This window comes from Lagopus leucura, unplaced genomic scaffold (genome assembly GCF_019238085.1).
Source record: "Lagopus leucura isolate 7727_CA_CO unplaced genomic scaffold, USGS_WTPT01 Super-Scaffold_100019, whole genome shotgun sequence".
Taxonomy (NCBI): Eukaryota; Metazoa; Chordata; class Aves; order Galliformes; family Phasianidae; genus Lagopus; species Lagopus leucura.
This window is the reverse complement of record NW_024962273.1, coordinates 624,909-652,744: the sequence shown is the minus strand read 5'-3', so window position 1 is coordinate 652,744 and position 27,836 is coordinate 624,909. Positions and strand designations below refer to the sequence as shown.

Genomic DNA, 27,836 nt, shown 5'->3' with positions numbered 1-27,836 from the left:
GTGGAAGCGGCCTCTGGATCCTCGCCATCCCGACCCGCAGCAGCTCACAGCACCCACGTGTGTTTGGCCCCATCCCGGCCCTTCAGCTGCGGGTCAGCGCCGCTCAGACCCCTCAGCCTTCTCTCCTTCGGCCACACAGCCCCGGGGCTCTCGGCCCGTCCCCACCGGGAGGTGCTCCGGCCCCCAGCGGCTCTCTATGGGGCCGTCCCGGCGGTTCCCGGTCCGGCCGACCCGACGCCGCACGGCGCGGCGCGGCGCGGCCTTTCCGAAGCGCGGGGCAGCGCCGGGCGGCGGGGCGGGCCGGGACGACGGCTGTGGGACGGCTGCGGGCCGGGCCGGGGGAGGGCCGAGGAGGGGCCGGGCCGAGCCGTGCTGGAGCGGCGCCACGCGGGCAGCCGCGGCCCGGCCCCGGGGCGCGCCCAAATATAGCCCGGGGCGGGGAGGCCGCCGGGCCGCTCCGTAACCGCGCCGCTTCTCCTCGGCATCCGCCTCCGCGAGCGGCAGCGCCGGCGGCACGGGGTAAGGGCCGGGAGAGCGGGGCCTAACGAGCCCTTCTACCGGCACGGCCACTGCGCGCCGCCAGGCCCTGATGTGCCGGTAACGGGCGGCGGGGCGCGGGGAGGGACGGGCGGGGTGAGGGAGGCAAGGCGAGGGGCTGCCCCGGCACGGCACAGCCCAGCCCAGCCGCAGCGGCCGTTCGGCGGGCGAGAGCATCCCGTGTGCTCTGCTCCATCGCGCGGAGCTGCCGGGAGCCGCGGCCCCTCCTCGGCTCTTTTATGTAAGCGGCGGGGCGGCGGGGAGCCGGTGCGAATCAGGGAGAAGCGGCGTGCGGCTGCTGCGCGGAGGAGCCCACGGCAGCTCCGTGAACGGCAGCTCCGTGCCCTGAGAAGCCGCAGCCGGCCCGCCGCGTCCCGCTGTGCGTGTCCCGCAGGTGGCCCGCAGCTGCTCCTTCCTCACTGCGGAACGGGCCGTGCTGCGGCTGGGATGCGGCGGGATGTGAGCGCGGGGGTGGGGTGGGATGCTGAGCTGTGCACGGTAGGGCTGGAGCACTTGTGGCTGGTGTTGAGCACTTAGCATTGCTCCTGGGTGAGAGTGTATGGGTGTAATAAGGAACTCCTGAGGTTCTTCGGCTCCTTATCTCTTTAATCGGTCAAATGTTTGTAAGCCCATGGCTGCAGAAGGGTAGGGGTTGCACGTGGACGCTTTGAGAAAACAGCCGGACCTGCCGGCTGCGTGCTGTGCCACGAGCAGAGCAGGCCCTCTGTGCGTGTTGGGTGGCTGCGGCTCTGCTGGCCGCGCTGCCACGAGCTCTCAAGGGACAGCGTTGCATTGATGGGAGGAGTGGCACAGGAACGCGGCCCAGCCTTGCATCTAGCTACAAGTGCGGGGAGGCTGCGGAGGGAGGGAGGGACCGAGGGGCTTGGAGAGCTGTGCCTGGGGCTGTCACCACTGCAGGCTCTTGTGTTTATCTTCTGATGGTGTTCAGGTTAATGGCTGTGCTTTTTGTGTCTTATTTTCACTCTCCGCTGCAATTTCTCTGAACTGCTCTCGCTATTGCATGTTGCTAGCTAGAGTTACCCGAGCGCAAAGCTTACGCAAGACTTGTTACACCACCAGCCTGAAGACACCCGGGTCCCTCTGTAAGATAATCCCAGCCATGGATGAGGAGCGGGCTCAGGAGGCAGCTGTTGGCAGCACGATGTATTTTTAACTGAATTTAATCATGCCTTTCCCTTTTCTCATTTGGTGTAGGTGCAGTTCCTCAGCAGCGTGCAGCAATGGGAGCAATGTGTGATGAGTAGTAATGACTCAGTGGTATTTGGAGATCTGACTGTTGATAGTTAAGGTGTAATGTGGTATAGGTTCCTCTATAATAGCAACAAGTGCAGTGTTATTAATGTTAGACACTTAGCATGCACATTCACTGTAGCACCGGGTGAAAGCTTTCAGTGAGGATGTGAACATGAAAAATGATGCAGACGTTACGACTACTTCATGGTGTTACTTTGCGTGTAACAATCTGTGGATGAGTGTTTTGTTTTACTTAGTTCTGTGTGCATATATGTACACACAGGAGCACAGTGACAGCAGTGTCCTAGGCTGTGCCCTTCTGCTTAATGAACTGTTAAATCTAGAGATCCATTACTGCCTGGTAATCTCCTGCTAATAGAAGCATAGAAAACTGGATGGGTTCAAAGGCCTTCAGTGCACAGCTTTCCAAGTGAAAGCTCATAAAGGTTCCCTTCTGCTGTATGCTTACTGTTCACAGTGCTGTTCATGCTTTAGCAAATACATAAGAGAAATATACTTTCCCCCCTCTTCCCCCCAATGTCCAGCTTGCAATTATTTATTTCCCTGTGTACATATCTTACTTCTTTCATAATGAGGGCTTCCATTTGCAGGCAACCCTGTTGAGCAGCAGCTTGCATATATCAGGTGCCTCATTTTGGTGAGTTTACATGCTGCCAAATAGGATTTCAAAAATTAATGTATCTTTTCTAAAGCTTATGGGCCTTTGCTGCTCTTCGTTTAAACTAGGGGATTGATAGTGCAGTTGTAGATGTCAGCTATGTAGGGCTTGGCTTTCTGTTTGCAGTCCAAGCCTGTTTTTCCAGGGAGTAGCTCCATTGTGTGAGCGTGCCACTGCAGCTGGTGGGAGTCTGTTGGTGCAGGTTTCAGAAGGAGGTGCCTGTGCCAGTGACCTGCTGCACGCATGCTGGTTGCCTGCCCTGTGTGCTCCTGGAGGAGTGGGAAAGGCTGAGCAGTTGGTAGGTGAGTGCTGGGGCCTAGGGGTGGAGAAGGTCTGAAGCAGATCAGGCAGAAGTGGGAAGGTCTTCCTTTAAATGAGGAAGACCTCAGGTACCTCAGCTGCTTTGTGGGTATTTGTGGGGCAGGACTGGGGCTTCCTGAAAGCAGGTGCCCTGTGGATGCACTGTGGAGGCTGTTCTCAGCAGCACCTGCTGTAGGGCTGCACCGCAGCAATGCTGCGGCTCTTGCCAATGCAGGTATGTTCTGCTTCTTCCAAAAAGCACTGCTTCAGAAAACTTCCTGTATTACATCATGAGCAAACAGTTTGCAATCAGAACTCTTCTACGTTATCATAGCATTGATTTTTATTTTCTTTTTTTAGTGGTGCAGGGGGAGAAGCATTTTCTACCTCCAAATAACCGCATTTGATCCAAGTTCCCAAGCGAACGTGTAACTGCCTCAGAGGATTCCAAATGCCAGATGAACTCGCCCAGAGTTATAAATGTAAAGTGCTAATGGAGGTTGGGTTGGCGTTCCTCTGCTGGCTGGGTACCGAGCCTTGGAGAGGGACTCATTTGCTTCGCAAAGTGTTTCTCAAACCAAGTGTTAGTTCTTCTTTCAAAGCGATACTGACTGCGTGCCCCTGCTGTTGGCTGGGAGCTGAGTTCAACTCTGGGTGTAAAAGTAGGCTGCTTCCTTGACACGCCTCCATGATTAACCTAGTTTGTATGTGTTTGTCTTCCTTTGAGCGGGGTACCTGTCTGTATATGCCCAGTCCTGTAATATGTTTAACATACAGAGTTTTACTTTTCTTCTTTACTATTTGCCTTGGAGTGGGAGGAGTGAAGGAAGGAGCTGTAGGTAGAAGTATTAGGATGAAGCTGAACTGGTGGGCTTCTGTCAAGTATCTGCATTAAATACAAAGTGAATGAGGAATGCCAGAAAAGGGTAACACCTATACAGTAACTTTGTCTAACTCCTCCTTGCCTTATCTGTAAGACAAGTTGTTTGTTGGTACGTTTTTATTTTATTTTGAGTTTGTGAGGTTTTTTGTTTTGTTTTTGGAGAGTGATGGTAGTGTGTGACATGGGAAAGGAAGTTGTCAAGTTGAAAAATACAAATAGGAGAGAGAGAGAAGTCCAAGTTAAACCCCTTGTAGGGTTAAAGCAGTTGGGCTGCCACCTAACCCTGGTGGGAAGGTCTTGCTCACCTAAGCACAAACAGCAAGGAAGTTGGAAGCAGTGGGGAGCAAGAGAAGGACGAAGATAGGAGGGCTGTTCTTTGTTTTGCCGTGGTTTTTTGTGACATGCCATGCAGCTCCTTTCAGGCCCGCTCACCGCGTGGGCAGCATTCTCCCCATATGGCAAACTGCTGCTTTGCTTCCACTAATTAGTGGAAGTTGGCCTGTGGGATTTGGGAGCTTTAAATTTAGGGTGTAGGAACTTAAAATTTGTAGTGCGGTCTATGGCTTCAAGGGACTCTAACCCTGCCAGCTGTTTAGATATTATAGGCTGTGTTTCTGTGCTTGCTTGGTGAGGTTGTTCTGGGATAATTAGTTTAATTAAAGTGCTGTAACTTGTATTTAAGAACCTGAAGTAACCATCAGAGGCTTTAGGAGAGGATCCGGAGTGTCATCTTCAGCAGCGTTTTGGTGACAGCCAAATTCTGCATCTGCTGGAAGCTTGTCTTGGTGTGTGGCTTCACCTACAGCTGTGGCTTGCAGGAATGAGATTCAGAAGTCATGAGGGCGTGTGTCAGAGCCCAGATTGTGAGATAACCAGCTTTGGTTGCCTCTCAGCGTGCTGCTTTGTGTGTCACTGCTGGGCAGAGCAGAGCAGAGGGCAGCCCAGGAGATGGGAGCTGTACAGGCTGAGCACAGAGGTGCTTGGTGCTTGTGGGAGTGCTGCAGGGCAAGCATCTCCAGCACTGGCTGATTGAAGCTTTAATTACTGCCTTCTAAGATGCTTACTTTAGTTAGCGTGGTCTGACATACTATGTAAAGTGTTAACTGCTTTAGTCACTTAAGAAGCAAACAAGAACAGCTACATGGGACATGGTAGATGATTGTGTTGTGTGTGGGGTGTTAAATGTGATCCCATTACATCCTTTTTTTTTTTTTTTTTTTTTTTTCCCCATGTTCTTTGAGCATTTCCTATATGGATGCATTCTGCAAGCTGTCAGTATCTGCTCTTGAGCAGCACTGCCTGCAGTAAGAATCCTGATTACAGCCTGGCTCATTGCGGTCCTGGGCACCAGCACTGCAGCTACCTTTCAAGTGGCCCAGCCAGAAGGATCAAAAGCTTCATTACAGGGGTAGCAGTGATTGTAGAAGCGCAGGTAGCGCAGAGTGCCCAGCTCAGCCTGCAGGGATCTTTGGTTTGGAGTTCGCACACCCAGTGTTCACCTGAGGAGCTTTGGAACAACTGGAGAGCACTGGATTATACAATGCTACCGTGCGAATGGCAGGTTATGCAAACCCTAGTGGGGGTGATTATAAGTTTTCTATTTTTGAGTCTTCCATTGAATGACTCACTTTATTAGATGTGTTCATTTAAAATGGAATGCGAAGCACCCAGATTCCATGGTAATGGCCTCATAAAGCGCTCAGATATACAACATAACAGATTGGATTTCTTCTCTTAATTTAACAGGTTTTGCGTCTCATACACCATGTCTGATGGCAGCATACAGGGCGTCACACTTATTGCAAAGCTTTACAGTTTGTATCCATCTGTCTCTGCATTTTTGCTAAAGTAGTCATCTTCCTCTGATCTCCAGCTTGCGGTACTGCGTCTGAATCTTCCTTTGCTCCCTCCTCCCCCATTCCTTTCCCTGTGCTCTCTGCAGCTCTAGCCCCATACCTCGGTAATTAGAAGGGACCGGAGCCCAGAAGTGAGGCTAACTGGAGAGTGCTGGGAGCCCCACAGGTATGCGTGCTGGCAGGCTGCAGCGTGACACAACCCCAACCGAGATCCCAGCCAACAGCAGGCTGCCTGTTCAGTGCCTGGCCGGGTGCTGCGGGCTGTGCTCCTCGTGGGCATCACAGCACTCTGCTGCCGGTGGTGGGGAGGCAGAGACCTGTCGTGTGGGATGCCCTGCTCGGAAGCTTCTCTCAAGGACGGGTGTTGAAATAGTTTATCTAGAAACAGGAGTAAGTTGTTCTCTGTCTGTCTGCTTTTTGGATTTTAAGCGTGGGGCTGGAGCAAAGCAGGAGAGCCCTGTCTTTGGCAGTGTTACTGGGGAGCAGAGCTGGGCTGGGCTGAAGGTCCTGCAGCTCTGGGCTGTGTGCTTCCCATGGTGAACTGCTGGCTGGGAAACTACGCTCCTCTCTACCACCCAGGGTGTGCACTGAGTTGCTGGGTAGGAATTCAGTGCAGGAGGGAGTGATTCCTGCTCTGAAGGCAGTTTGTAGTGAGTGCTTGGAAACCGAAAGCATGAGTTTGTCCTGATAAAACCTCTTGTGTGGTTCCCATTTCCTGTAGGCTGGCTCTTTCTTCTCCTTTGTACTACCTTCTGCAGTTTGTAGCACACTTCTGATAGGCAGGCTTAAGATAGCTACAAACTCGAGCTGATACTGCTGCGTATCCCTGTGCACTGTGCTCTGCTGCCTTGCTGGGCAGTGTCCCCTGTGGGTTGCTTACCACATCTGGGCAGATCATGCTGCACGTGGTGCCTGCTGCTCGTGCTGTGCCCTGTGGCAGCAGAGGGCTTCCTGATTCCCTCATCCAGCAGCTTGATCTGTGGCCCACCAAGGGCTGCCCCAGCTGAGGACATGGACCCACAGGTGCTGCACATCAAAATATGCCTTGAAACAAGGGGTACGGCTTGCTCAACCTGGAGATGTACAGCATTGGACTGCACTTACAGCATTAACACAGTGTGTGCTGTTGGAGCCATTTCTAAAGGCCGCTCAGAATATTTGTGTTCTGGAAGGATGACTTATTTCAGACTGCGCTGCTTCGTGTGCTGCATGCTGTTACGATATGTCTTCATATAAAATTCTGAGATTCCATCACAAGTTGTTGATCGCAGCTTGGAAGAGAGTCAAGTTTTATTATCTGCTTGGAATAGATGAGGGCTTTCGAGTTTAGGTTCTTGTCTGTATCTGTAGCACTCCACATACAATCTTTGCCATAATTACATGGCCTGCATTCTTTCCTGTTTCCTCTCTGCTCTCTGGTTCATCCTGTTTGATGCTTGCAGTAGCCCTTGAAGCTCCTCTGGGACACGGGGAACACCTCCACAGGTGCATGCTTAGCGAGCCTGGCATTTCTCTGCCTGTGCTGGCACTGAGCCACAGGGCTGCCCAGGCCATGTTTGGGCCGTGCTGCTACCATCCTCCTGCCCAGAGCAGGGCTGTGTGGGTGAGGAGCTTCTGTGTGGGCTGGAGGAAGCTGCGGTGCTGGGGCTGGAAGGGGCCTTTGGAGCTCCCCAGCCCAACTGGCCCTGTACAGTTGCAGTGCTCCAACTGTGCCCCTGCCCCAGGGCAGAGCAGAGGTGAGGAGCACCTCCCTGCCCTGCTGGCCACACTTGGTGCAATGCACCCCAAAATGTGACAGCTGTCCACACAAATGGTGTCTGTCACTGTTTCCAAGAGCTGCTCTCCCCTCCCAAGGGCCGAGGGACCAGGCCCCACGCTGACAGCCAGCTGCAGGGGCTGGAAGTTGGCCATAGGAAGGGCACCAAGGTGCCACACCATTCCTGGTGTCACACTGCGGCAGAGCTGTGATGTGGCACATGGAGCATCACTACGGTGTGGTTGGGGTGAAATGGGGTCTGGCGGCAGTGCCTTTGTGCCCTGCTGGAGGCCTTGCTCCTGTAGGGTGTAAAGCTTCAGTGAAGAAGGTGGGAAAGGTTAGTTTGCTTAAAAACAGTGGTTTAAAAGACACCGTTCTGCAGATTTTGCATGCCTCATCCAAGAAGCCAATTTTGAGTCAAGCTTTTGTGTGATTCTGATAATCAGTTAAAGGGTGGTTGGTCTCCAGAAGCTGCTCGTGCATAAGAAGGGTTGTGTTGTGCTCCGTTAGTGCTGGTGACAGAGTGCTTCGAGGCTGTCTGGGTTGTGGCAGCTGTTGTGGGGGGCTGTTTATGGTGGCTGGGGCTGCTCAGACCAGTTCCCCCATCTGGGAGACCTGGGAGCTGTGGCACTGGGAGCTGAACCAATGCAGCTGCAAGTGGGAGACTTTGGGTCAGTGCCCACTGGTTCTGGAAAGGGAAGCAGGTGAGGTATGTCTCTGAATATGAAGAATAGGTGTAATGTTTGCAAGTATCTTATTTCCCAGCTGTGACCTAGAAGGCTTTTATTCTTTATGTGAGTATGTAGCTTGAGGATTTTAACAGCAAAATGTAGTCAGAAGAAAATAGTACTTCAAGCTACTGAAAAAAAATACCATGTAGTTATTTATGTAACTCACTGAGTGTCGAGTCTTTCTTTTATTATATTCATAAATTTGTGCAAACAGCTTGGAAATGTAGCACACAGATTTTTGTGCTTCTTCATTTATGCAGTGATACTTCTGGTTTGGTTCACGGGTGGAGAAAATCTAGTTTTGGTTGGTGCAGCAGGAGTTCTTTAACACAACTAAACATGTCATGGTCAACTGGTTACAAGATGTGATGTGATTCCTTCCTTTTTAAAAAGCTGGATTTCTTCAGAAATAACAGAATGTGTGTTAGAAGGGACCTCAAAAGACCATGCAGTGCAATCCCCCTGCCAGCACAGGAACACCCGGGTCAGGGCACACGGGTGGGTTTTGAATGTCTCCAGGAAGGAGACCCCTCCACCTCTCTGTGCAGCCCGTTCCAGTGTTCTGTTACCTTCATCACGGAGAAGCTTTTTCTGGTATTTACTTGGAACCTTCTATGTTGCAGCTAGCACCCACTGCCCCTGTCATTGGATGTCACTGAGAAGAGCCTGGCTCCATCCTCATCACACTCACCCTTCACATATTTATGAACATGAATGAGGTCACCCCTTAGTCTCCTCTTCTCCAAGCTAAACAGACCCAGCTCCCTCAGCTTTTCCTTGTAAGGGAGACGCTCCAATCCCTTCACTGTCTTTGTGGCTGTGGGCTAATGAAAAAAATTTGGTTAGTATGATCCAGCAGGACACACAGTTCTGGTATCACAATTCCCTTGCTTTGAGGAAAAAAACCTGCCATAATTGTCAGGAATTTGCATAGTTACATCAAGCAGTGCGGGTCTCTGGGGAGCTGGGATGGCGGTCAGCCCCTGCACCTCCAGCTTTCTGCTTTGGCCCTGCTGAGCAAAGATGCGGGGCTTTGGTTCTGATAGCTGTGTACCCAGGCTTCACAGCTAAATGTGGTGATTTAAGGAGAAACAAGTGCTAGGACATACTTCCATTTGTTTTCTTGAAAGCCAGTGTTTTTTCTGTCATGCAAGTTGGCTTGTTGGAAGATGCTAATTTGTTCTTTTGAAACTTGCTTGGATTCTAAAGCATATTGTGTTCCCAGAGCAGGCGTTTGTGAGGCAGGGTCTTACAGCCATATTTGAAGTGACTCTGTGATGCTGCATAAGGTGTGTGGAACTCCTTGAAGGCTGCCTCCAGTTTGCAGTTGGAAGTTAAGTTATTATTCTTATGACTTGCAGAGGCCGTATGGTGACAATGCACAGTACACAGAGTGCTCAGTGTGTGTTTGCCATTGCCACGTGCTTTGTGCAGCCACGGGTGTGTGGCCTGATGCTCATTGCCTGCGTGTGTTCTTTGTAGTTCTGTTAATTTGGGTGGGGGGGGGGATTTGGGGCCCTCCTCTCAGTCACAATATAGAGGAAAGGTGAAGTTGGTCTTTTTTGAGATTGAAGTATAAAGTCGGTGGAAAACTTGGTACTCCACTTATGGTCCAATAAAGGTTGTCTTTGTGATGAACCCTGCAGAGTGTGTGCTGCTCTTCCCAAAAACGCTGGGGAAGGTGCAAGTCCTCTTCCTGCACAACAATCAGTGCATCAGTACATACATCATTCCTGAAGCCTGCAGTAATTTGGTGTGCTTTCTCCCCCCAGCATGCTGCAAGCACAGTGAACAGAGCAAAGATGGTATCAATTCTTAAAGCAAGTTTTCTTACTTGTTTTGTTTTTTAAAGATCTTTGGTGCCACTTGTAATGCCAACTGAAAGGTGGAATGATGCCCAGAGCCTCCCTTGCCATGCTGCAGATGCACAGGGGCTCTCAGGGCTGTGTGTGCTGCCTGTGCCGTGTTGCAGCACTGCTGTCTTTTGTGCTGGGGCTGCTGTGCGGAGCTGGGGCACAAAGCTGCCCTTGTCACCTCAGAACTCAGCTTTGTCTGAGCTGTTCTAACTTGACACATGTTTCTATGGGATGCGAGCTGCTTTGGTCCTGGCAGGATGGGTTGGGTTGCGCCTACTTAAGATTCAGGTCAGTTCCATGCAAATTTTTCATTCAGCCCCAAACACTGGGCCTTTTAAGAATGTTCCTGACCTACATAGGCCTGGCTTTAATACCTCTGAAGCTAGATTATAGAGTTCTGTGCTTGTTCTAAACCACTCGGTCTTGTCCCGTGCCTCCGCTGCCGCTCAGAGCTGGAGGAGCCATTCCTGGCTGGCAGCTCGTCGCCTCTGTGCTGTGCCTGGGTAGGATGAGCTGTGCTGGGGAGCTGTGGGAGCAGGGCTGTAATGCCTGGTGGAGACGTGGGATGGAGTGCTGTTGGGATAATTGGTTGTAAAAATGGTTTTGAGGGGATGGAGGGGAGCTGAAGGTGATCTTGCAAGCAGATCAGCTGTTCTGCTGCAATAAGGACGTGGTGGCCATGTGGCTGATGGCAGTGTTCTTACTCTGCTATTGCCGCAGTATTGTGAGTGCTTGTCATGTATGCAGGTACGTACAGCACCACGTATGTGTGTACCCACACATCTCCCCATGTGCTTAAATACTCTTTTGTCATTCTGCTTGAGTTGCAAATACCAGAGCATTCTGGCTTGCCTCTGTCTACATTTGTTTAGAAGTCACTGCTATTGCGATGAAAATCGTTAATTAATCTATTGCTACTCTTAAGTTCCAATTTGTCACAACATCATCTTCGTCTTCTACAAATGGTCTACTCTGTGTTGCCTACATTCTGACATGGTATAACTGCCTATTAATTTTTATCTTCTTTTCTTACAGTAAAAAATGGCATTTCAGAAGGCAGTGAAAGGAACTGTTCTCATTGGAGGAGGTGCCATAGCAACAGTTTTTGGCCTCTCTCAATTTTCTCAGTATAGAAACAAACACGTAAGTATTAATTATGACTTCTGATAAAATATGAAGCTTAAAATCTGTTTAAGCGTATGTTAGGCTTGTACGAATAGCTTTGTTTGGGAAGGGGTGCCAAGAGCTCTCAGCTTGATTTGCTGTGTGCTATCTGGAGGATGGCATTCAGTGATGCTTCACCATTGCAGGTCTTTAACCAGTGGCAAAATATGATTCATGTAAATCGTTTTTCTTGTTTAAAAAATGTCCTTTGGATACCACTAAGGGATGTCATTTAGTTGCAGGAGAAGTGGGAAGTACCAGCTGAAGTGCAGGTTGCTTGAAGTACGTAGAAACTCTAGGTTTACCTGAGAATCTCAGCTTTATACAGTGATTGTGGCAACTTTGGGGCAGTTCAGAAAACTGATAATTGTTCTAAGGTGGGATCTGTGGGATGTCTTCTGCTTCTGGTAGCCCTGGTGTCTCACTGGGTGGGCACAACCTAGACAAAGATGTGCTCAGGACATGGTTTAAGGCTGTATTTTGGGTAATAAAGGCACACTGATGGGATTCCCAGAGCAGTGAAGGAAGATGGTGAAAATATGCTGATAAAGAAAGATAGTAGCAGGAAGAGATGTAGTAGCTCCTGGTTCTAGACTGTGTCACTGTTCTAGTGCTTCTTCAGGTGAATTGGAGCAGCCATGTTTTGTTGTTTTCGTTTCCCACTTCTTAATGCAAAAACCTAGGAAAAACATCAGCAGAAGGAACAGGAGTTGTGGACTGCTTTTAGGCAGAGCTGGTGCTGATGAGCAGCTACTGGTTTTAGGCAGACACCTCTTATTTCAGTGCAGTTGTGTTGTGCTTCAGAAGTTCATATATTTGTATGCTATGCGTGTAAAGAACACATCTTCTCATCTGTTAGGTGTAGGCAGTGAGGCTGCTACCTCACTCCTGGCCAGCACTGCAATTGGTGTTCCATAGTGTTGCACGTAGGTGCAGTCAGAGCTCTGGCCTGATTTACTTCCATCTGGTTTGGAAAGAGCTTAAGGCTTAAGAGGGGCACCTCATCCTGCCTTTCAGCAGCTAGGTGAGCGGGTGCTCATTTTTCAGGGTGCTTTCTGCTTCTCACCTTAGAAATGCAATTGGCCAGCTCCTTACCAACAGCAAGTTACCACGAGCTGCTTACCTACGTATTTACTGTGGGTTCCCATTCAGACCACGAGAGCTGAAACCCAGGGATACAGGTAGATCTTAACTTCATGAAGGTGTGCAGAATGGGTGTGAATAAATGACAGTCTGAATCTTCTGGCTGTTTCCATGTGAAGAGGAGTAGAGCTGAGATGTTGGTAAAGCCAATGAGATGAGTCATTCCCAGGGAGCCTAGCAGGAAAGTGGATAAGCCAGGATCCTTATAGCTTCAGATACTGTTGCAAAAAATAAAGCCTAGCATTTTAAGTGAGCTTCCCATTGGACTGCCTGTTTTGAGCCTAGCTGCTAATCTAACTCTCTCTGGAGCCGTTATCATAGGATATTACAATCTGGCTTCATTACTGTTGGAAACTGCAGCTTCAAATCTTAGGACTGCTAAATAAAAGAAGGAGTTGGAAGGCACAACTGATCCGGGTAGATAATTTGTCATATATGCAATATTTCAAAACTCAAGAATTTCCAGTCTTCTGCCACTATTGGATGGTCGTTCCAAATTTCCAAAGGCAAATTAAAAAAAAAACCAAAAACACACTTTAAAGAAAGTGGTGTCAAAATGAGAAAATCCACTTGTCCCTTGATGTCTGGACCTATTGTGTAGTGTCTGTCTACAAAGGATCTGAAAAATTTCTAGCATATGTGTAAGCAAATGGATCTGTCAAGTGAACAGCGTGTTGTTTTCATGCTGTACTAACTTGCACATTTCCCACGTGATGTCCCTTAAAGCTTCTGCCTTAACCACCTAATGTAGGGCAGCAGGTGGAACGTGACTGCAGGGATTGACACACAGGAGGACAGTCCATTTGTAGTGTTGACATATCTAAGCTGTGGGCATGTCCCCCGGCCCAAGTGTCCTCTTTTTAATAATGCCTGCCAATCAAATGTATGCTAGGGCAAAGATCTCGTCTTCCTGTGCCAGGGAAGGATATTGCCCCAAGATGTGCACTAATTGGCTGCATGTTGTAAGAAGTCTGTTTGTTATTTCAAGATCAGAATCCATCACATAATAAGACAGAAATAAAATGCAAGTAAAGCAGCATGCTTGGTTTGTAAGTGGCTCTGGGTGTCTGTGCTGTGCTTAGCATCCTGGGATTAGAGCCCCCAGGTAAGGAATGCAGACCTCCCTTGGTCAGTAGCGCTGAGCACGCAGTGTGGTTGACTTATCTGTCTTTGTTCTGTGTTTGCTCAGCTGATGCTGGATGCTCCTGTGCAGCTCAGCTGTCCCAGGTTGCCCCAAGGGAAAGCTAAGGGGTGGTGAGCTGCTGGCTCTGGAGAAGGGGTGGGAGATCCTTGGATCTGTTAGTTGGGCATATTAGTGCGTGGCTGGTCTGCTGAAAGCGATGAGTGTTGGTATTTTCTGGTGTGGAAACTGGAGTTGTTCTTGCTAGGCTTAAGGGTGAAAGCCTGGATGAGAATGGCCTGGTTAGTGCCCTTAGCCTTGCATGGGTGTAAGAACTGGAAGGTGTTCACACCCTGGAAATAAAACACGGTGCATTCTGATCTGTCCCAATGTCAGGTTGTTTATCTCAACTTCTTTTCCTGTAACACACAGATAAAAATGCTGATGCCTGGGAGACTGTTTCTGCAACAGCAACTGAGGCAATAGAGTTATATGTTCCCTGATTGTGTATGGCATATGCAGGCATGCCAGAGGTTGAGTCAGTTCTCTGATTGTGTGTTGTTTTTTGAGCTGAGCGGGGAGAGCATGGGAACATGTGTTGACATGACAGAGTTGCTGAATTTAACTCAGAAGCTGATAGATGAATACTGCACTTCTGTGTTTCGGATGGAAACTCGATCGCTGGGATGTTTGCTGAATTAATGTGAAGGCTTAGTTCCCTTCTGTGCCACCTCTGTAAATTAAATTCATCTTGAACAATACAGATAGTTCTCCAGCTTGGAAGCACTACGTTCACTACTGAATCATGAGCTCCTGGAAATGAAAATCCTGTCTGAGATGAAGCTGGGCGCCTACACGGGGCTTAAAATACACAGCCTGCCTGTGTGGGAGTTCTGGCCTCGTGTATTCAGACAACTGAACGATAGAAATGGCCCCAGTGCTGCAGCCTGCCTTGGTGCCTCTTCTACAAGCACTTCTAATGGCCCAGGTGCCGCAGCCAGCCTTGGTACCTCTGCTGCAAGCACCTCTAATGCTAATGGTGATAGAGGAATGGAAATGGTGATTTCTCTCGCTTTGTAGCTGGTGACAGTTGCCGAGTTCTTACTTTGTGTGCCTGTTCATTGAGCCCAGTGGGCTAGCAGCAGATACGATGGGGTATTGTTTGGTTTTCTGGGTTTGACTCCGAGCCGCTGCTACTTTCTCTCTGTAGCTGCCGAGGCAAAAGCGCTGCTTTGCTGTGGGGCTGCGCTCGGTGCCTGAGTGCAGCCCTGTTCTGGTGAGCGTTGTGGGGCAGCAGGAATTGCTCATTGCAGGGAGTCCAGTGCAGACAGCGATAACGTGATAATGCATCGGAGCTTGCTTTGGGCTTTTTAATTACTTTCATTTTCTTTTTTAATGAATAGGGATGATGAATTTGCCTCCGTGAACCTACCTGGAGATTTACATTAGCCAAATTAACAAGAATGCTTGCTTATGGATTACTAGATCACTTTATAACTTGATGATTGAATTCAGACTGCCAAACTACATTTCTTCTCACTAAGAGCGTAATCAAAACCATTCAAGGAACTCTTGCCTGAGAAATTGTAGATATAAACAGCAATTGCTTATTTCAGTAAACATACTTGTTCACTGCCAAACTAATCACGTTATTGCAGATGGAATCCCTGTATGCAGCTTTTCTTCAGTCTCACATTTAATTGACAGCAAGATGAATCATATCTATATCAATTCCTAGGCTGCTAATCACTGTGCTTACTTTCAGTTACTCGTGTGCTGATCTCTGAGCTTTTGCTGTGCCAGGGACTGTTTGCTTGGAGCTCTCTTTTACTATATTTGTTGTAGATAATGCATTTTAAAGAAACTAAATGGTGTCAGTGCTTCACGAACTCTGACTTTTTATTGTATTCCTTTTCCTGAAGTTAAGGTGAGCGCTTGGGAAATAGTCTGTATTAGGAAATAGTCACAGAGGGCAGTGGTAGCGCTGGCTGTTACCTTCCTGTGCTGCACTGTTGCAGTTAGCCAGTATGGAAGTGGAAGAAAAGCCTTTGTGTTTCAGTCTATGTGATCCACGCTTGAGATGAACTTGGTCATTAGTTGTGCGTTTTGAATGTGCTCTTTCTTTAGGCAGGCCTAGAGGTTGCTGGATTACATTGTCAGTTGCAGTGATACGTTTATCACAACGCTGAGAGATAATACATTTCACTTACAGTTCAAGCCAAGTCAAGGCTTCAGTGTGTGGTTGAGTTCACCGATAATTTACAGAGGTCCTGCAAAAATCCCTTCTACCTTAGGCTCCCCAGGTCTGCTAACAGAGCTCCCAGAAGCACAGAATTGCTGGCTGAAGAGGAGCTGCACCATTTGGCCGGTAGCTGCTGGAAACCTCTTCAGCTGCAGATAGGAACAGATGGCTGCAAGTGACAGAGCTACCTTTTGTCAGTCAAGCTGTTTCGCTATGGCAGGTGTATATTCCCTTCCCTCTGCAAATGCCAGGGAAGCACTTGGAGTTCTTAAAACTGAAGGTGGCTTGTACATGCAGATAGCTCTCTGCAGCTTCATGGCACTGCGGGACTGCTGGGAGTGGGGAGAGCAGCAAGGCAGGGCATGCTGCTGGGGGGGTTGTAGGTGGGCTTTGTCACTTGAATGTAGTTTCTGTCCTTTCTAGGAGCCCTGGGCACAGGCTGTCTTACATCAATTAAATCTGCTGCTTGGACTGAAGATGCATGGCATTCATAGAATTGTTAGTGTTGGAGAAAACCTCTAGGATGCCCAAGCTCAGCCCACCCCCAGCATGCCCACTGACTCTGTCCCTTAGTGCCACGTCCACACAGCTCTGGAACACCCCCCAGAGATGGGGACTTAGGGCATAGGGCTCAAACACTTGGGTTTTTGTTTTCTGCTTGTGCAGGAAGTGTAACTTCCAGGAAATAGTATGAAAATGGGTGGCCTTAATTTCCTGTTTATTTTGGTCCATTCTGCATCTTCCAGTTAGTTACCCTGACCCCGGTGTCCCAGTCTCTGCAGTGCATATTTTTAAAGTGCAGTGGTTTAAAGGCATCTTCTGGAAGTGCAGCTGGAAAACGTGGGTCCCTTGGGTCTTCAGAATAAACAAGCAAAAAACAGGCAAAACAGTGAGAGGATCTCAGTGCCTAGCTGTGTGCAGAGTGAGGGGCAATGGTGAGTGAGGGAAACCTGGGAGGAAGAGAGCTGGAATGCAAAGCAAAGCTGGTGCTCCAAGCAAAGAGACAGCCAGCATAGCTTTTTGATCTTGTATGTTTTTAATAGTATTTGCTCCATAATGCTTTAATACAGTATTATCATTACATAAAGGTAAAGCAACTTGAAATGTTTCAGTTTACCTTCTGGGTAATAGGAAGTGCTGTGATTTGTTGCATGCATATTTAAGTGTGTGTGGCTGTTGGATACGCCTAAAATGCTGATCTTTGTTTTGCTTTTAATCATTGTAGGGCACCCTGGTGAATGTTCAAGCTGCAGAAGCAGTGACTGTTCCCATAAAGAGCGATTTTCCTACAAGAGAAGAGCAGATTTCCACTCTAAAAAACACACCTGAGTTTGACGTTCTTATCATAGGTGGAGGAGCAACAGGAAGTGGTTGTGCCTTAGATGCAGTCACTAGAGGTAAGACTTCATTCTTGGATTACATGGTTCATAATCATTAATCAGATTGGCTTTCAAAAGCCATTTGAAGGTAAAGAATTTGTCCTCTGAATGCCTGGTTATAAAACTGCCTTCTGATCTCAGGGGCAGAAATGAACCCGAAGAAAAAAAAAAAAAAAATCTTGTATTTTATTTCAGCATAGTTTTCATTGTCTAAATGCTTACATGCAGTTCACATCAGTTCTGACCCTCTGCTGGCTGCTCTTGGATGGATTTCTCCTCTCTTGCTTAGTGGGTTTACCTGCAGTTACACTTGCATGCCTGCAACAGAGAAGACAGCAGTTACACAACGTTGCAGTACACACGTTATTTCTGAATGGAGCAAGCATGAATTCACACGGCTCTCAAGCTCATGTTTCCTGTAACGTGAGATCTACAACCTCTGCTAATGCTCTGTACTGCCTGTGGCACTGCAGGGTTAGGGAAGGCTGTTTGAATGTACTGGGGAGCCTACTCCCAGCCTTCAGTCTGTAGCTGCATGCAGTAGGTTCGTGCTCTCCTGGCTCCTCTTTTGTGAGATTAGCTGTGTAACTGGTTTAAGAAGCTACCTAAGTGGGAAAACTAATTGTCAACCTTCTGTCAGAAAGCTTGAGATAAATAAGTTCAAGGTGATGCTTTCTACCTGACTTCTGCAAGGGACTGAGAATGTCTGTATGGCTGTGGGCTTCAGCCTGACAGATGTGTGGCAGCTCGTCTGTCCTGTGCAGAGCTCTGGTTCTGGGGGGAATGCAGGGCATGAGCACCTACTGTTGTCCTCCCTGCATGGTAACTTTGGCTTCTACTCAAACTCAATGGCTCTTGGAGGGAATCAGTAATTTTACAAGTTTGGTGAAAATAAGTCTCCAGATGCATAGGTAAAAATGCACAGGTTTCTGAGAGAGAGGCTGGAGCATCAGCTTCTGTTCAGTTGAAATGCTGTACTGTATTTTTATTTTAAAAACCCAGAAGAATTAGAACCGTGGGATGTGTTCTTTCGGTTGCTGTTTCCAGTGGAATCAGCCAATGAAAGAGAACAGGCCTTCATTGGTATCTGTATTTTTGACCTTGCTATTTCCTTTTTTGTGTTTGTTTTCTTTTTTTTTTTTTTTTGAACTGAAATGCAAAATATGAAATAATCATGAAGTTCTTAAGGTTGTTTAACATGTAGATATAGGTCAGAAGAGGTAAAACCTGACTCCAGGAATGTTACATGGAGTTTGATTTGGAGAATACCTGGCCAGAAGGTGTGATCGTTTTGAAACAGATTGAGCAGCAAGGTCTGCTTCGTTGTTCTTTATTATTAGCTACCACAAATCAAGTTACTGGTTTTTTTTTTTTCATTTATCATTAAAAGTAACTTTGGACCTTTTCATTTCTCCCTTTGCCATATTGTGGTAGAAAATACAGTTGTAAAGCATAGAGAAATTATTATAGGTAATAGTTCCTTTTACTAGATATTCTGATTATATCAGTGGATTTCTGAAGTGTGAAATATTCCTAGGCATTTGGTTAATGAATTGTGTGTTGTTGCTGTTCATTCATGGAACTTGCTCTTTTATTATGTTTGCTTCACTTAACAACAAATTTTGCTTTTCATGAGTTTGATATATTTTCGCCAAATTATTTCTGATTGTATCCATTAATCTTCAGTCACATTTGACAAAAATAAATTACTCTGATCTTTGGAAGTTACCAGTAATAATTAGTTTAAGGACAGAAGTTTTGGGAGACCAACAGATGTTAAAATGGCATAAAGGAGCCCTGAAAGATGGAGAGGGAAGGACCCAAGGGCCGACTGCTCGTGCAGATGCTCCTTGGGCTCACGTGTCACTGTGCTGCTGGTGGTCCCAAACCTGGACCACCGAGTTTCATTTTCTCCTTGTCTGCCTGATATTCAGATTCCTCCAGTTGGAGGGATCTGCCATAGCAAGTTCTGTAACTGACTGCCACCTCCCCGTGTTTATGTCTGTTCTGTAAGCAAAAGATGGCCACAAAGCTATCCTGCGCTGCTTTTCTTCCTTGGGTTTCCTTATGCTCAAGTATTGATGTCTGGCTTGCAGCTGTGTGCCTAATCCAGCCTCGTGCCTGCCCTGGATCATTGAGAAGCATCTGTTAATCATGCATTTCCCATGGTCCAGCCTTCTAACAACGATGCTGCTGTCCCACACTGTGTCTGTGCAGGAGCACTGCTGGCAGTGCTGTCACATCCCTCACCCGCAGAGCTGCATCCTGTCCTGCAGTGCAGCTGGGGTCACAGCAAGCCTGCAACCCCTCTCCAAGCGTTTGTCAGAATATGCATTATAATGCAAAGCGTTCTTCCTGAGGCATTCTGTGTTCTGGATTAGTGAGAATGTTTCTGAGCCCCGTGCTCATCCCTCCTTTGTGCTAGGGAAAGACAGCAGCTGGCAGCCTCACACCTGTCTGAGTGTCTGCAAGGCTTTGTGCTGTCTGGTAGCTAACACTGTGCGTGGGCCCTTTGCCTGTACAGGATGTAAAAGAAGGATGTCTGTGTTGCAGTATGTGCATTATAAACTGCAGATCAACTCTTCTTTCCTGCAGTTCCTAGCGAAGTCGCTATATTTTGTATTAAGTCTTAACTACAAGACTTCATGTATATGGCAGGATGCTATATCCTTAGAGTGTGTGTGTGTGTATTGTGCTCTCCTTTGCTCTCCTGGATGAAAATGCAGAGGAGAAAAATAATGAAGTGCAAAAGCTGTTTCACATCTTCAGAGATGGAAAAGGTCTATCTGGTTAGTGGCACTCATAACCAGGGAAGCTGGGATTTGGTAACTTGCACATTGATAATGGCTGTTTAATTTTGCTAGTAAAATCAATTTATGGCAAGCTCATGTTTGGACAAACTCTTCAGTTATGAGTGAGAAACCCGAATATTAGAAGTAGTTCATTTGCTTCACAGTAGCAATCAGTGGGAGCTGGTTTATCTTTGAACACTGGGGATTGAAATTTTGGATTGTTGCTTTTAAGGCTGGCATACGCTTGGGTTTGGATGGGCTGATAGGCAGAGGTGAAATGCTGAATTCTTAATCCCAAAAGGCTGCTCAGACTTGGATTCAGAAAGCTCTGGAGCTCTGCATGCTCCTTCTTAACCCTGTGGCTGTTGGTAGTCTCACTGGAAAGGGCTGCAGGTTTTCAGCCTGTAGAATGGATGTATCGTCCGCTGCTCTGTTACTTTTATGTAGCCTTGTGCTGCACTTAGGTATCTTCCTTCTACATGGAGGAAAACCTCCCTCCCTCCTTCCCTGTTTCATTCAGTCTCTGAAACAAGTAAGGCTGTGCTGGAGCTCTGCCACTGTCACTGGAGTTCACCATGCTTTTCCTTGGAAGCCTTCCTCCAACCACTTCATCGCTTCTTTCAGTGGGGTAGCCTTAAGGTTTGGTTGGCTGGTTTGGGGTGTTAGCAGTCTTGTTGGGAAACCTTCTGGGGAGCAAATAATGGCAGTGCCCACATTCACAAGATGTCACAGGGATGACTTGCAAGCATCAATCCCATAAGCTCTTCCTTGAGCGTGCACCCATTGCAGGTGGGCCCTGTTCTGGCACTGGGAGCCTCTGGAGCAAACTTTGGGGAGAAGGCAGGGTTGCCAGTTATCTGTCTAGCTGCTGTGCTGTTGAAATAATTAGTGTGATAGTTTGAGCTCTCTGCTGCAAAGAGTTAAGGGGATTCATGAAAATATTGTGTTCCTGCCATGAATACAAACTATAATTTGCTTGAGGGAGCGTGGCCCCTATAATGTACTGTAATGCCTTTCTATTGTGAAATATCCAGGTTTTAATGTGCTTCTGTTTAAGTTCTGTTTTGACTTTTCCCTCAGGAAGAAGGCTAAAATTTTTCATTACAATATAGACAGTGCACTACACTTTGAATACAAATTTATCCATGTACAGAGTAATTTTTCTTGTGATTGTCTCTACCCTAGAGAAGTGTCTTTAATGAATTACATACAAATTGTGTAATTTAAGAAGTTAATTTGGTTTTCTGGTAACACAGGACTAAAAACAGCCCTTCTAGAAAGAGATGATTTCTCATCAGGGACCAGCAGCAGGAGTACTAAATTGATCCATGGTGGAGTGAGATATCTTCAGAAGGCCATCATGAAGTTGGATTTTGAGCAGGTAATTGTTTATGCAGGTTGTTAAGCAAAAATTGCTGGTAGACGCTTTCCCTATCCCAATTACATCAGAGTTCTTTATTTCTTTTTCTAATACTTGACTGCACGAGTGGCTTTGGATTGCAACACAGAAAATGTCTTCTTCAGTTGAGCTTTCCCAAACAGGGAAATTGGTGGTGCCCTTTCTTGCCAAATTCACTTACAGGCAATCCCACGGCTGTGCCTTTTAGACTGTGGATGTGTTGGGGAGGGAGGGCAGAAACCCTGACTTGAAAATAGAAGGAGCTTCTTAGCTGTCAGGCTGCAGAACCTGGAGGAGTGAGGGCTGTCCCGATGGTTCTGAAATGGGTGGGGAAAATATGACAAATAAGTGATTGTGTACATATGATAAATAAATGATTATGTGATTATGTATGTGATTAACATTTCATGTACTTTTGTGTTGCCTCAGTCTGGTGGAAGTTGATGTTCTTGCTTTTAGAAATCAATTTGTCTCACTGAGACTTCTCTAATTTAAAATACATTTTGATGAACAGTTTTCTCATTAAATGTTGCATTTTGGGGCACAATTGGGTAACTTAAAATTCATGTGTACTTATTTTTTTCAGTACAAGATGGTGAAAGAAGCACTCCAGGAGCGTGCAAACCTACTAGAAATAGCTCCTCACCTATCAGCTCCTTTGCCTATCATGCTGCCTGTTTACAAGTAAGCTCTACTATCATATCTCTCCTTTAGCACGTCCTTCGACAAGCAAGCTATTTCCCTGAAGAAGTTTCCAGATGTCTTTTCCCAGTTGTGTCTTTATACCTGTCACAACCTTCTTGTCTTCTCAGAGGTGAAGCAGTGTTGTAGAAGCATGAACTGCCCACATGGATGAGCCTGGTATCACTGCTTCCAGTAGCACCTCTTGGACTCCAACTTCTTGGTGCATTTTAACCATTACAGTTGGAGTAGAGGAAGGGAATTTGCAGCTGGAATGAACTCAGAATTCCCAGGATATTATTTACTGTTCTTTCCAGTACATCCTTGTCTTCAGTGCATGCTATTAACATTTTCTTCAAAATGTACTGTGTAGTCCTGACAGCTACCAGTGTTCTGTGCAGTAATTTAGTGTGCTGCCTTCCACTGTACGTGGCACTTTGGTGTTAAGAGGACAGTTTCTTCCTCCTGAGGAAGACTTTCAGTGATTTGGGTTAGGCTTTTAGCTCTGTGAGAGCAGTTGTTCAGTAGAACAGGCTACTCAAAGCAGTGAGCTTTTGATGAATCTTCCTAACGTGTGGCCATATTCCTGTCCTACAGAGCAGGCCTGTAATAGCTGGAGCTCATGTAGGTCAGCAGTGGGCTACATTTATTTGGTCTTACTTGTGTAGGAGGCATTAGGTCTTCCAGCTTATCTTGACTCCTCAAATGTATGTGCTGAAGCAGTCTGGTTCTTCCTTCAGTGCTCAGCTTTGATCCCTCATCTTAGGCTGAAGTAAAAAAAACAGTAGTCTGAATTCTAGAAAAAACAAGTGCTGAATTTAGTTGACTTCCTGCAGTGAGGAGACCAGCTGAAAATAGCAAACAGTATGCAGCTTTTTGAACGTTCACTTCACGTGATGTTGTGAACTTGTTCAATAGTACAAAAGTAAAACCAGCCCAATGCAGCATGCTGGGTTATGAGAAGTATTACAAGAAGTGTGAGCTTTCAATTCTTAACTTCCCGTGAGGTTACATTATTTTTTTCTTGCAGATGGTGGCAGTTGCCATATTACTGGGTTGGAATAAAACTGTATGACCTCGTGGCAGGAAGTCAGTGTCTAAAAAGGAGTTATGTCCTCAGCAAGTCGAGAGCCTTGGAGCACTTCCCAATGCTGCGCAAAGACAAGCTTGTTGGAGCTATTGTCTATTATGATGGTATGTTCCCCTTACGTGACTTTTACTACACTGTTCTGTATCTGGGGAGAGGGGGAAGGGAGGAACACATGTACATCAGCTGCACTGACTCTCCAAAGAGAAGAATGACTTGAAGGATTCAGTTCACATCTTAATTTATGTCCATCGAATTGATGCTTACATTGCTCACTACAGCAATTTATGGGATGTGGAAGAGGGTATGTTTGTTTTTCCAGCTAGTAGTTGTGGTGATATGTGAAAGCCTCCTGATGTTCTGGTGATTCCCAACAGCTTTTCAGCTGTGCTGGAGAGGCAAGGCTCTTCCTGCTGCAAATACTCTACACATGTGGTACTTGCTGCTCAGCCTGTTTTAAGTTGGACATCCTCACGACTGATAGAGCAATAAAAGCTACTCCAGATCAGCTAAGTCATATCTTGTTGGATTTCCAAATCCCATGCTTACTCCAGACTTTGCCTTTATTTAACAGGAAGTTATGTCCCCAGTGTAAAGCATACTCTGTGTAGCACTATTTGCAAGCATTTGCTCTGAATTCTTCTCAGACTGAATACATCTTCCAAGTTATTACATGTCAAGCAATTGTGGTCATTCTGATAGCTCACTGTAGTATTTCTGGTTTGGAAAGAGTTTCAAACTTAAGATTTCTGCCAAAACACCTTTGAGTAGAGTTACAGAATCATGTGAGGAAAAAGTTACCTCCAGCTTGAGTTGTTATGAAGACTGTTGGTTACGATAGATTCTGATATGTTTTTGTATAACATACACAGTCAGCCTTAGAGAGAACAGATGCTTGCTGCAAGTTTTCTGATGCTGCATTTGTTTTGAAAGAGCAGTTCTTGTGTTCAGAAGTGTTTCTGCTTACTCAGGAGCACAAATGTGATGCAGGAATGCTGGTAAGTCTCCTTCTTTTGTTCTGTGCAACAAGCACTGGTAAGTCCCTAGCAGAGTCACAGCAATAGGTGCCACAGCAGGTCTTCTGAGCAGAGTCCCTGTTTATATCTCATCAGTGTCTGCAGATACTGGAGGCAGTCTGAAACAAAACTGGTAAAGGATTAGTTGGTTTCCTTGGCATAGAACTACCTGGAAGTCTTGCTTGTCCAGAATATTAGCACTTGTGTTGGGTCAGGTGTGTTGAGCTTTGTCCAAACTGTGACATCTCAGTGCTTTCTACTGTTATGCAAGCTGTATCCCTGAACTGACAGAACTTCAGTGTTCTTAGGTACTGAATTTTGTATGGATTCTAAATGCTGGAAAGACTTGAGTTGGAGTATACTGTCATAACTGCTTTCTTGATGCACTGGGTTCTGATAGCATATCTAGAAGATAGGGCACTTTTATTTTGTAGCAGATTTGCATGCTGTTTTGTAGCATGTTTTGGTGGATTGTTTATTCCCTGTTTTCCATTTCCCTTATTTTGCTTCCAAAAGAGAAAGTTCTCCTAAAACTTTCTTCATAATGAGGCCGTTTTGGTAATATCAAAGCAGAAGTGTGTCAAGGATAGGAGGACAAGAAGGCGCCGGATTCCTTGCAGGCCTGGAGGAGCCCTCTGATGGATAAATAGCTTAAATGCTGAGTGCCTCAGTAGTGGCACAGTTCCACTTAGTTTTTACCTGGAGATGATGTTGCTTTTTGACCTTTTGGAAACCAGGAATGTCTTCACACACAATTGATGACAGAGGCTGTACTTTTCTCTTTTTAGAACTTCATTTATACTATTCATCAGCTTATCAATAGGGGCTTTTGTACCGGGAAGAAGTAGGAGGGCCTCTTGAAACATGCTGGCTTGGGTAATATTAGCGAGGCCTCTGGCATAAGTGCATGCTGGTGACTGTGAGCTGTCTGACACTGAGGCCAGTGGAGTGAAAAATAGACTGGGATGCTTGTGTGCATAGGTTCTTATTTGGGAATGCAGTGAGAGTTAAAAGATGGACTTAAATTCTTCTGAGAGAGGTAAAAATTTAGTTTAAGATACAGAGGAAATAAATGGTTATTTGAAAACAAGATTCTTTTAATGGGGTTTTGTGGCATTTTAACTGTGTCAAATGAAAGAAATGAAAACCTTCACGTACCATAACGAGAGCTGCTGTAAATAATGCACAGGAGTAATTCAGGCTTATTTTTTCATTATTATAAGCTATTCCTTCTCTTAGGCTGTTAAGAGGTCCCAGGAGTTCATAAGAACAATGAATTACACTGTAATTAGCTTCTCAAAAGAGCACTATGGCTTGGGAATCTATAATCTATAATCCATTGAAGCCTTTCCTGATGAAATAGATAATTTGGACATATCATGACCCTGTACAACTCCAGCATTCTGAAAGTATACAGTCACAGGATAACCTTAAAGATAATCTCTGAAGTTTCTCTGAATAATTGTTTTAAACGGTGTTACAATAGATGTAAACATTCGGTGCCAAGATGCCACGTGGTTTTTCCGTGGCAAACATCTGTGCAGCAGCAGAGATCATAGAATCATAGAACAGTTGGGTTGGAAGGGACCTCAAGGATCATGAAGCTCCAACCCCCCGCCACGGGCAGGGCCACCAACCTGCACATTTCATAGCAGCCCAGGGCCCCATCCAACGTGGCCTTGAACGCCTCCAGGGATGGACGGGGCATCACAGCCTCTGGGCAGCTGTTCCAACACAGTGATGCTGGCAGGACTTCCAGGCTGATGGGGTGAGATCTCAAAAGCAGGTGTTAGGTTTTGCCTCTGGTGAAATTTGTTTCTGCTCATGCTATTACCAGCTTTGCTTTGCTTTTCTCTTAAAGCTGTGGGCTGCTATAGATCAAGTTACACACTGATCTTTTTCAGAATTTAGAGAAATACTACTGGCAGTTAACATCAGCACCAACCAAACAAAATGTGCAGCTCCTTAAAGCCTCAGCTAAATGCAGAGGAGCTTCTGAAAGGCAGAGGTGTCATCTGCTGAGTGATGCAGCTTTGAGCTGCGTGTATGCAGGGTAAAGCGAGAATGACAGCGTTATGTCAGTTCTTAAGGTCCCCCATCCAGAATGAGACCTGACAGGTAGGTGTGTGCCGCAGTGTTTCTCCACTGGTCAGCCTGTGGTCCATGGTCTGTGTGGGCTCACGTTACTCTATGAAGCGTTTATTCGTTTATCTTGATCAGTTAACTTGTGCTCTGTCAACACGAGTCAGCCAGCACACTACATTGTAAATCTATTAAGTGGGATTTTAACAAGTCCAAAGGAATGGAGCGCGGAAGGGAGTGGAAACTGAACTTAAAGTGGAGAAGGGAAAGATATGGTTGAATTATGCTCACTTTAATTCTTTCACCAGAATTAGTCATGAATAAGAGCATTAAGTCATGGCAAAAAAAAACCAAACAACAACGCTCAGAACATTTGAATCTTAAAATAGGTTCGTGTCTTTCCTCTTCATCCATGTTTTCCCTGTGTAAGTAACAAATAAAATTCTTATCTCATATTCTTGTGTTCTCTGTTCCTGCCTCTGTCATAATTCCTGTCTCTATTGTAGCGCCTTTGTATCTGTAGCTGTAAATAGCCCCAGCTAGCAGCATCTTGCTGTTGGGCATGTTGATTGCCACCACCAAAGGGAAGAATTTAAACTGCTCATTATGTGGGTTACTTTTTAATTTGATAAAACCACCTCTCCAGTGATATTAGCATTGCCACCAATACTGCCTTGCAAAGACAAGAAACAGCAATGCTCTTTGCTTTTTTTTCTGTAATTGTTGATCAAACCAGTGGTGTGTCAAGTGATCCATTATTCACGAATATTTTGTATTCTGCAGTGTTGCCACGGTCGTCTTAATTACATTTTTAAAAATTGTTTGTACAGGCAAAAAAAGATGGTGCATTATAAATGTTGGAAGTACCAGCAATAGCAAATCAGAGGCTTTACCAGAGGCTATTCTTGCTCCGTCTCAGCATCGGGAAGCTAAAGCATATGTTGGATGTTAGCCTGGGTGTACACAATGTGTCCTATTTATTCAAGGTTTTCTTTGAAGCCACAACTTACAAGTTTGTTTCTTAGGGGTACATGTCAGACTGCATTTAGCATTTGTTGGTATTAGGATACTCCTGAATAGCAAAAAGGCAACATTTTGGGGGAAGAACGTGGCTGCTATCTGAGCAGTGATCTGTCAGTTCCATTTATGTAGCTCAAGGAAAACTAGAAGGGAGGCACTATGGAGAGCTGGCCTGAGATCTCAAGATCATATGCAGAATTATTTTAAAGCATTTTAAACGGAAGAATTAATCTCCATTTAAATCATACGTAGTGCATGATGTTAAAAACTAGGAGAAACATTAAAGAGGAGATGCAAGTGGCCAGAATATTTATTTAGAAATTCTAAGTGGCGCAGAGCTCCTTAAGATGCATTGCTTTCTATCTTTAGATGCTTGCACACTTCTCTGCTTACATATTTTGCCTTTCAAGATGAGCCTTTAGGTGTGTGAGGAAAATGTTTGTTCTTGAATCAGTCATGAATTAAAAATTTTTAGGGTTTTTTTGTTGTTGTTGTTGACCTTGCTCTTGGAATTTGCTGTTACTTTCTGCAAATAGGAATTAGCAGACACTGCTTCTGTCACTGGGTGGCTTCAGGGGAGCTGACTGCTTCATGTCTTGTTCTGCGACTTTCCAGTATGCTTACTGGGATGCAAGTAGCTGTTCTTCGTATTCTTGGTATTTATTCTCTCCTGAAATGTTTTAATATGAAGGTTATTTAAACATAAAGGGGCGGCCCCCCCCCCCCACAAAAAAGCATTGGCAAAGGATTTAGCTTTCCTTGTGTACAGCAAACCCCATGAGAAATCCTTCCTGGGCACGCAGGCACACACACCGACACACACAAAAATCAATGCAAAAGAGTAGAGCATTCATTAAGC

At 46.2% G+C, this 27,836-nt stretch overlaps 1 protein-coding gene across 2 annotated transcripts in view; it reads left to right on the top strand.

The window, feature by feature from the left end:
* The first annotated feature begins 436 nt into the window (after positions 1-436).
* Positions 437-27,836, top strand: part of GPD2 (glycerol-3-phosphate dehydrogenase 2) — a 51,730-nt gene continuing 24,330 nt past the window's right edge. Inside the window, exons 1-6 of one of the 2 annotated variants that reach the window (XM_042877856.1) lie at positions 437-519; positions 10,888-10,995; positions 16,747-16,918; positions 20,949-21,073; positions 21,678-21,775; positions 22,803-22,966. In XM_042877856.1, the coding sequence (XP_042733790.1) occupies positions 10,894-10,995; positions 16,747-16,918; positions 20,949-21,073; positions 21,678-21,775; positions 22,803-22,966 (661 nt within the window). In that variant the 5' untranslated portion in view covers positions 437-519; positions 10,888-10,893. Of the gene's footprint in view, positions 520-543; positions 598-10,887; positions 10,996-16,746; positions 16,919-20,948; positions 21,074-21,677; positions 21,776-22,802; positions 22,967-27,836 lie in introns of those variants that run through there. The other variant, XM_042877857.1, reaches the window with a different exon arrangement.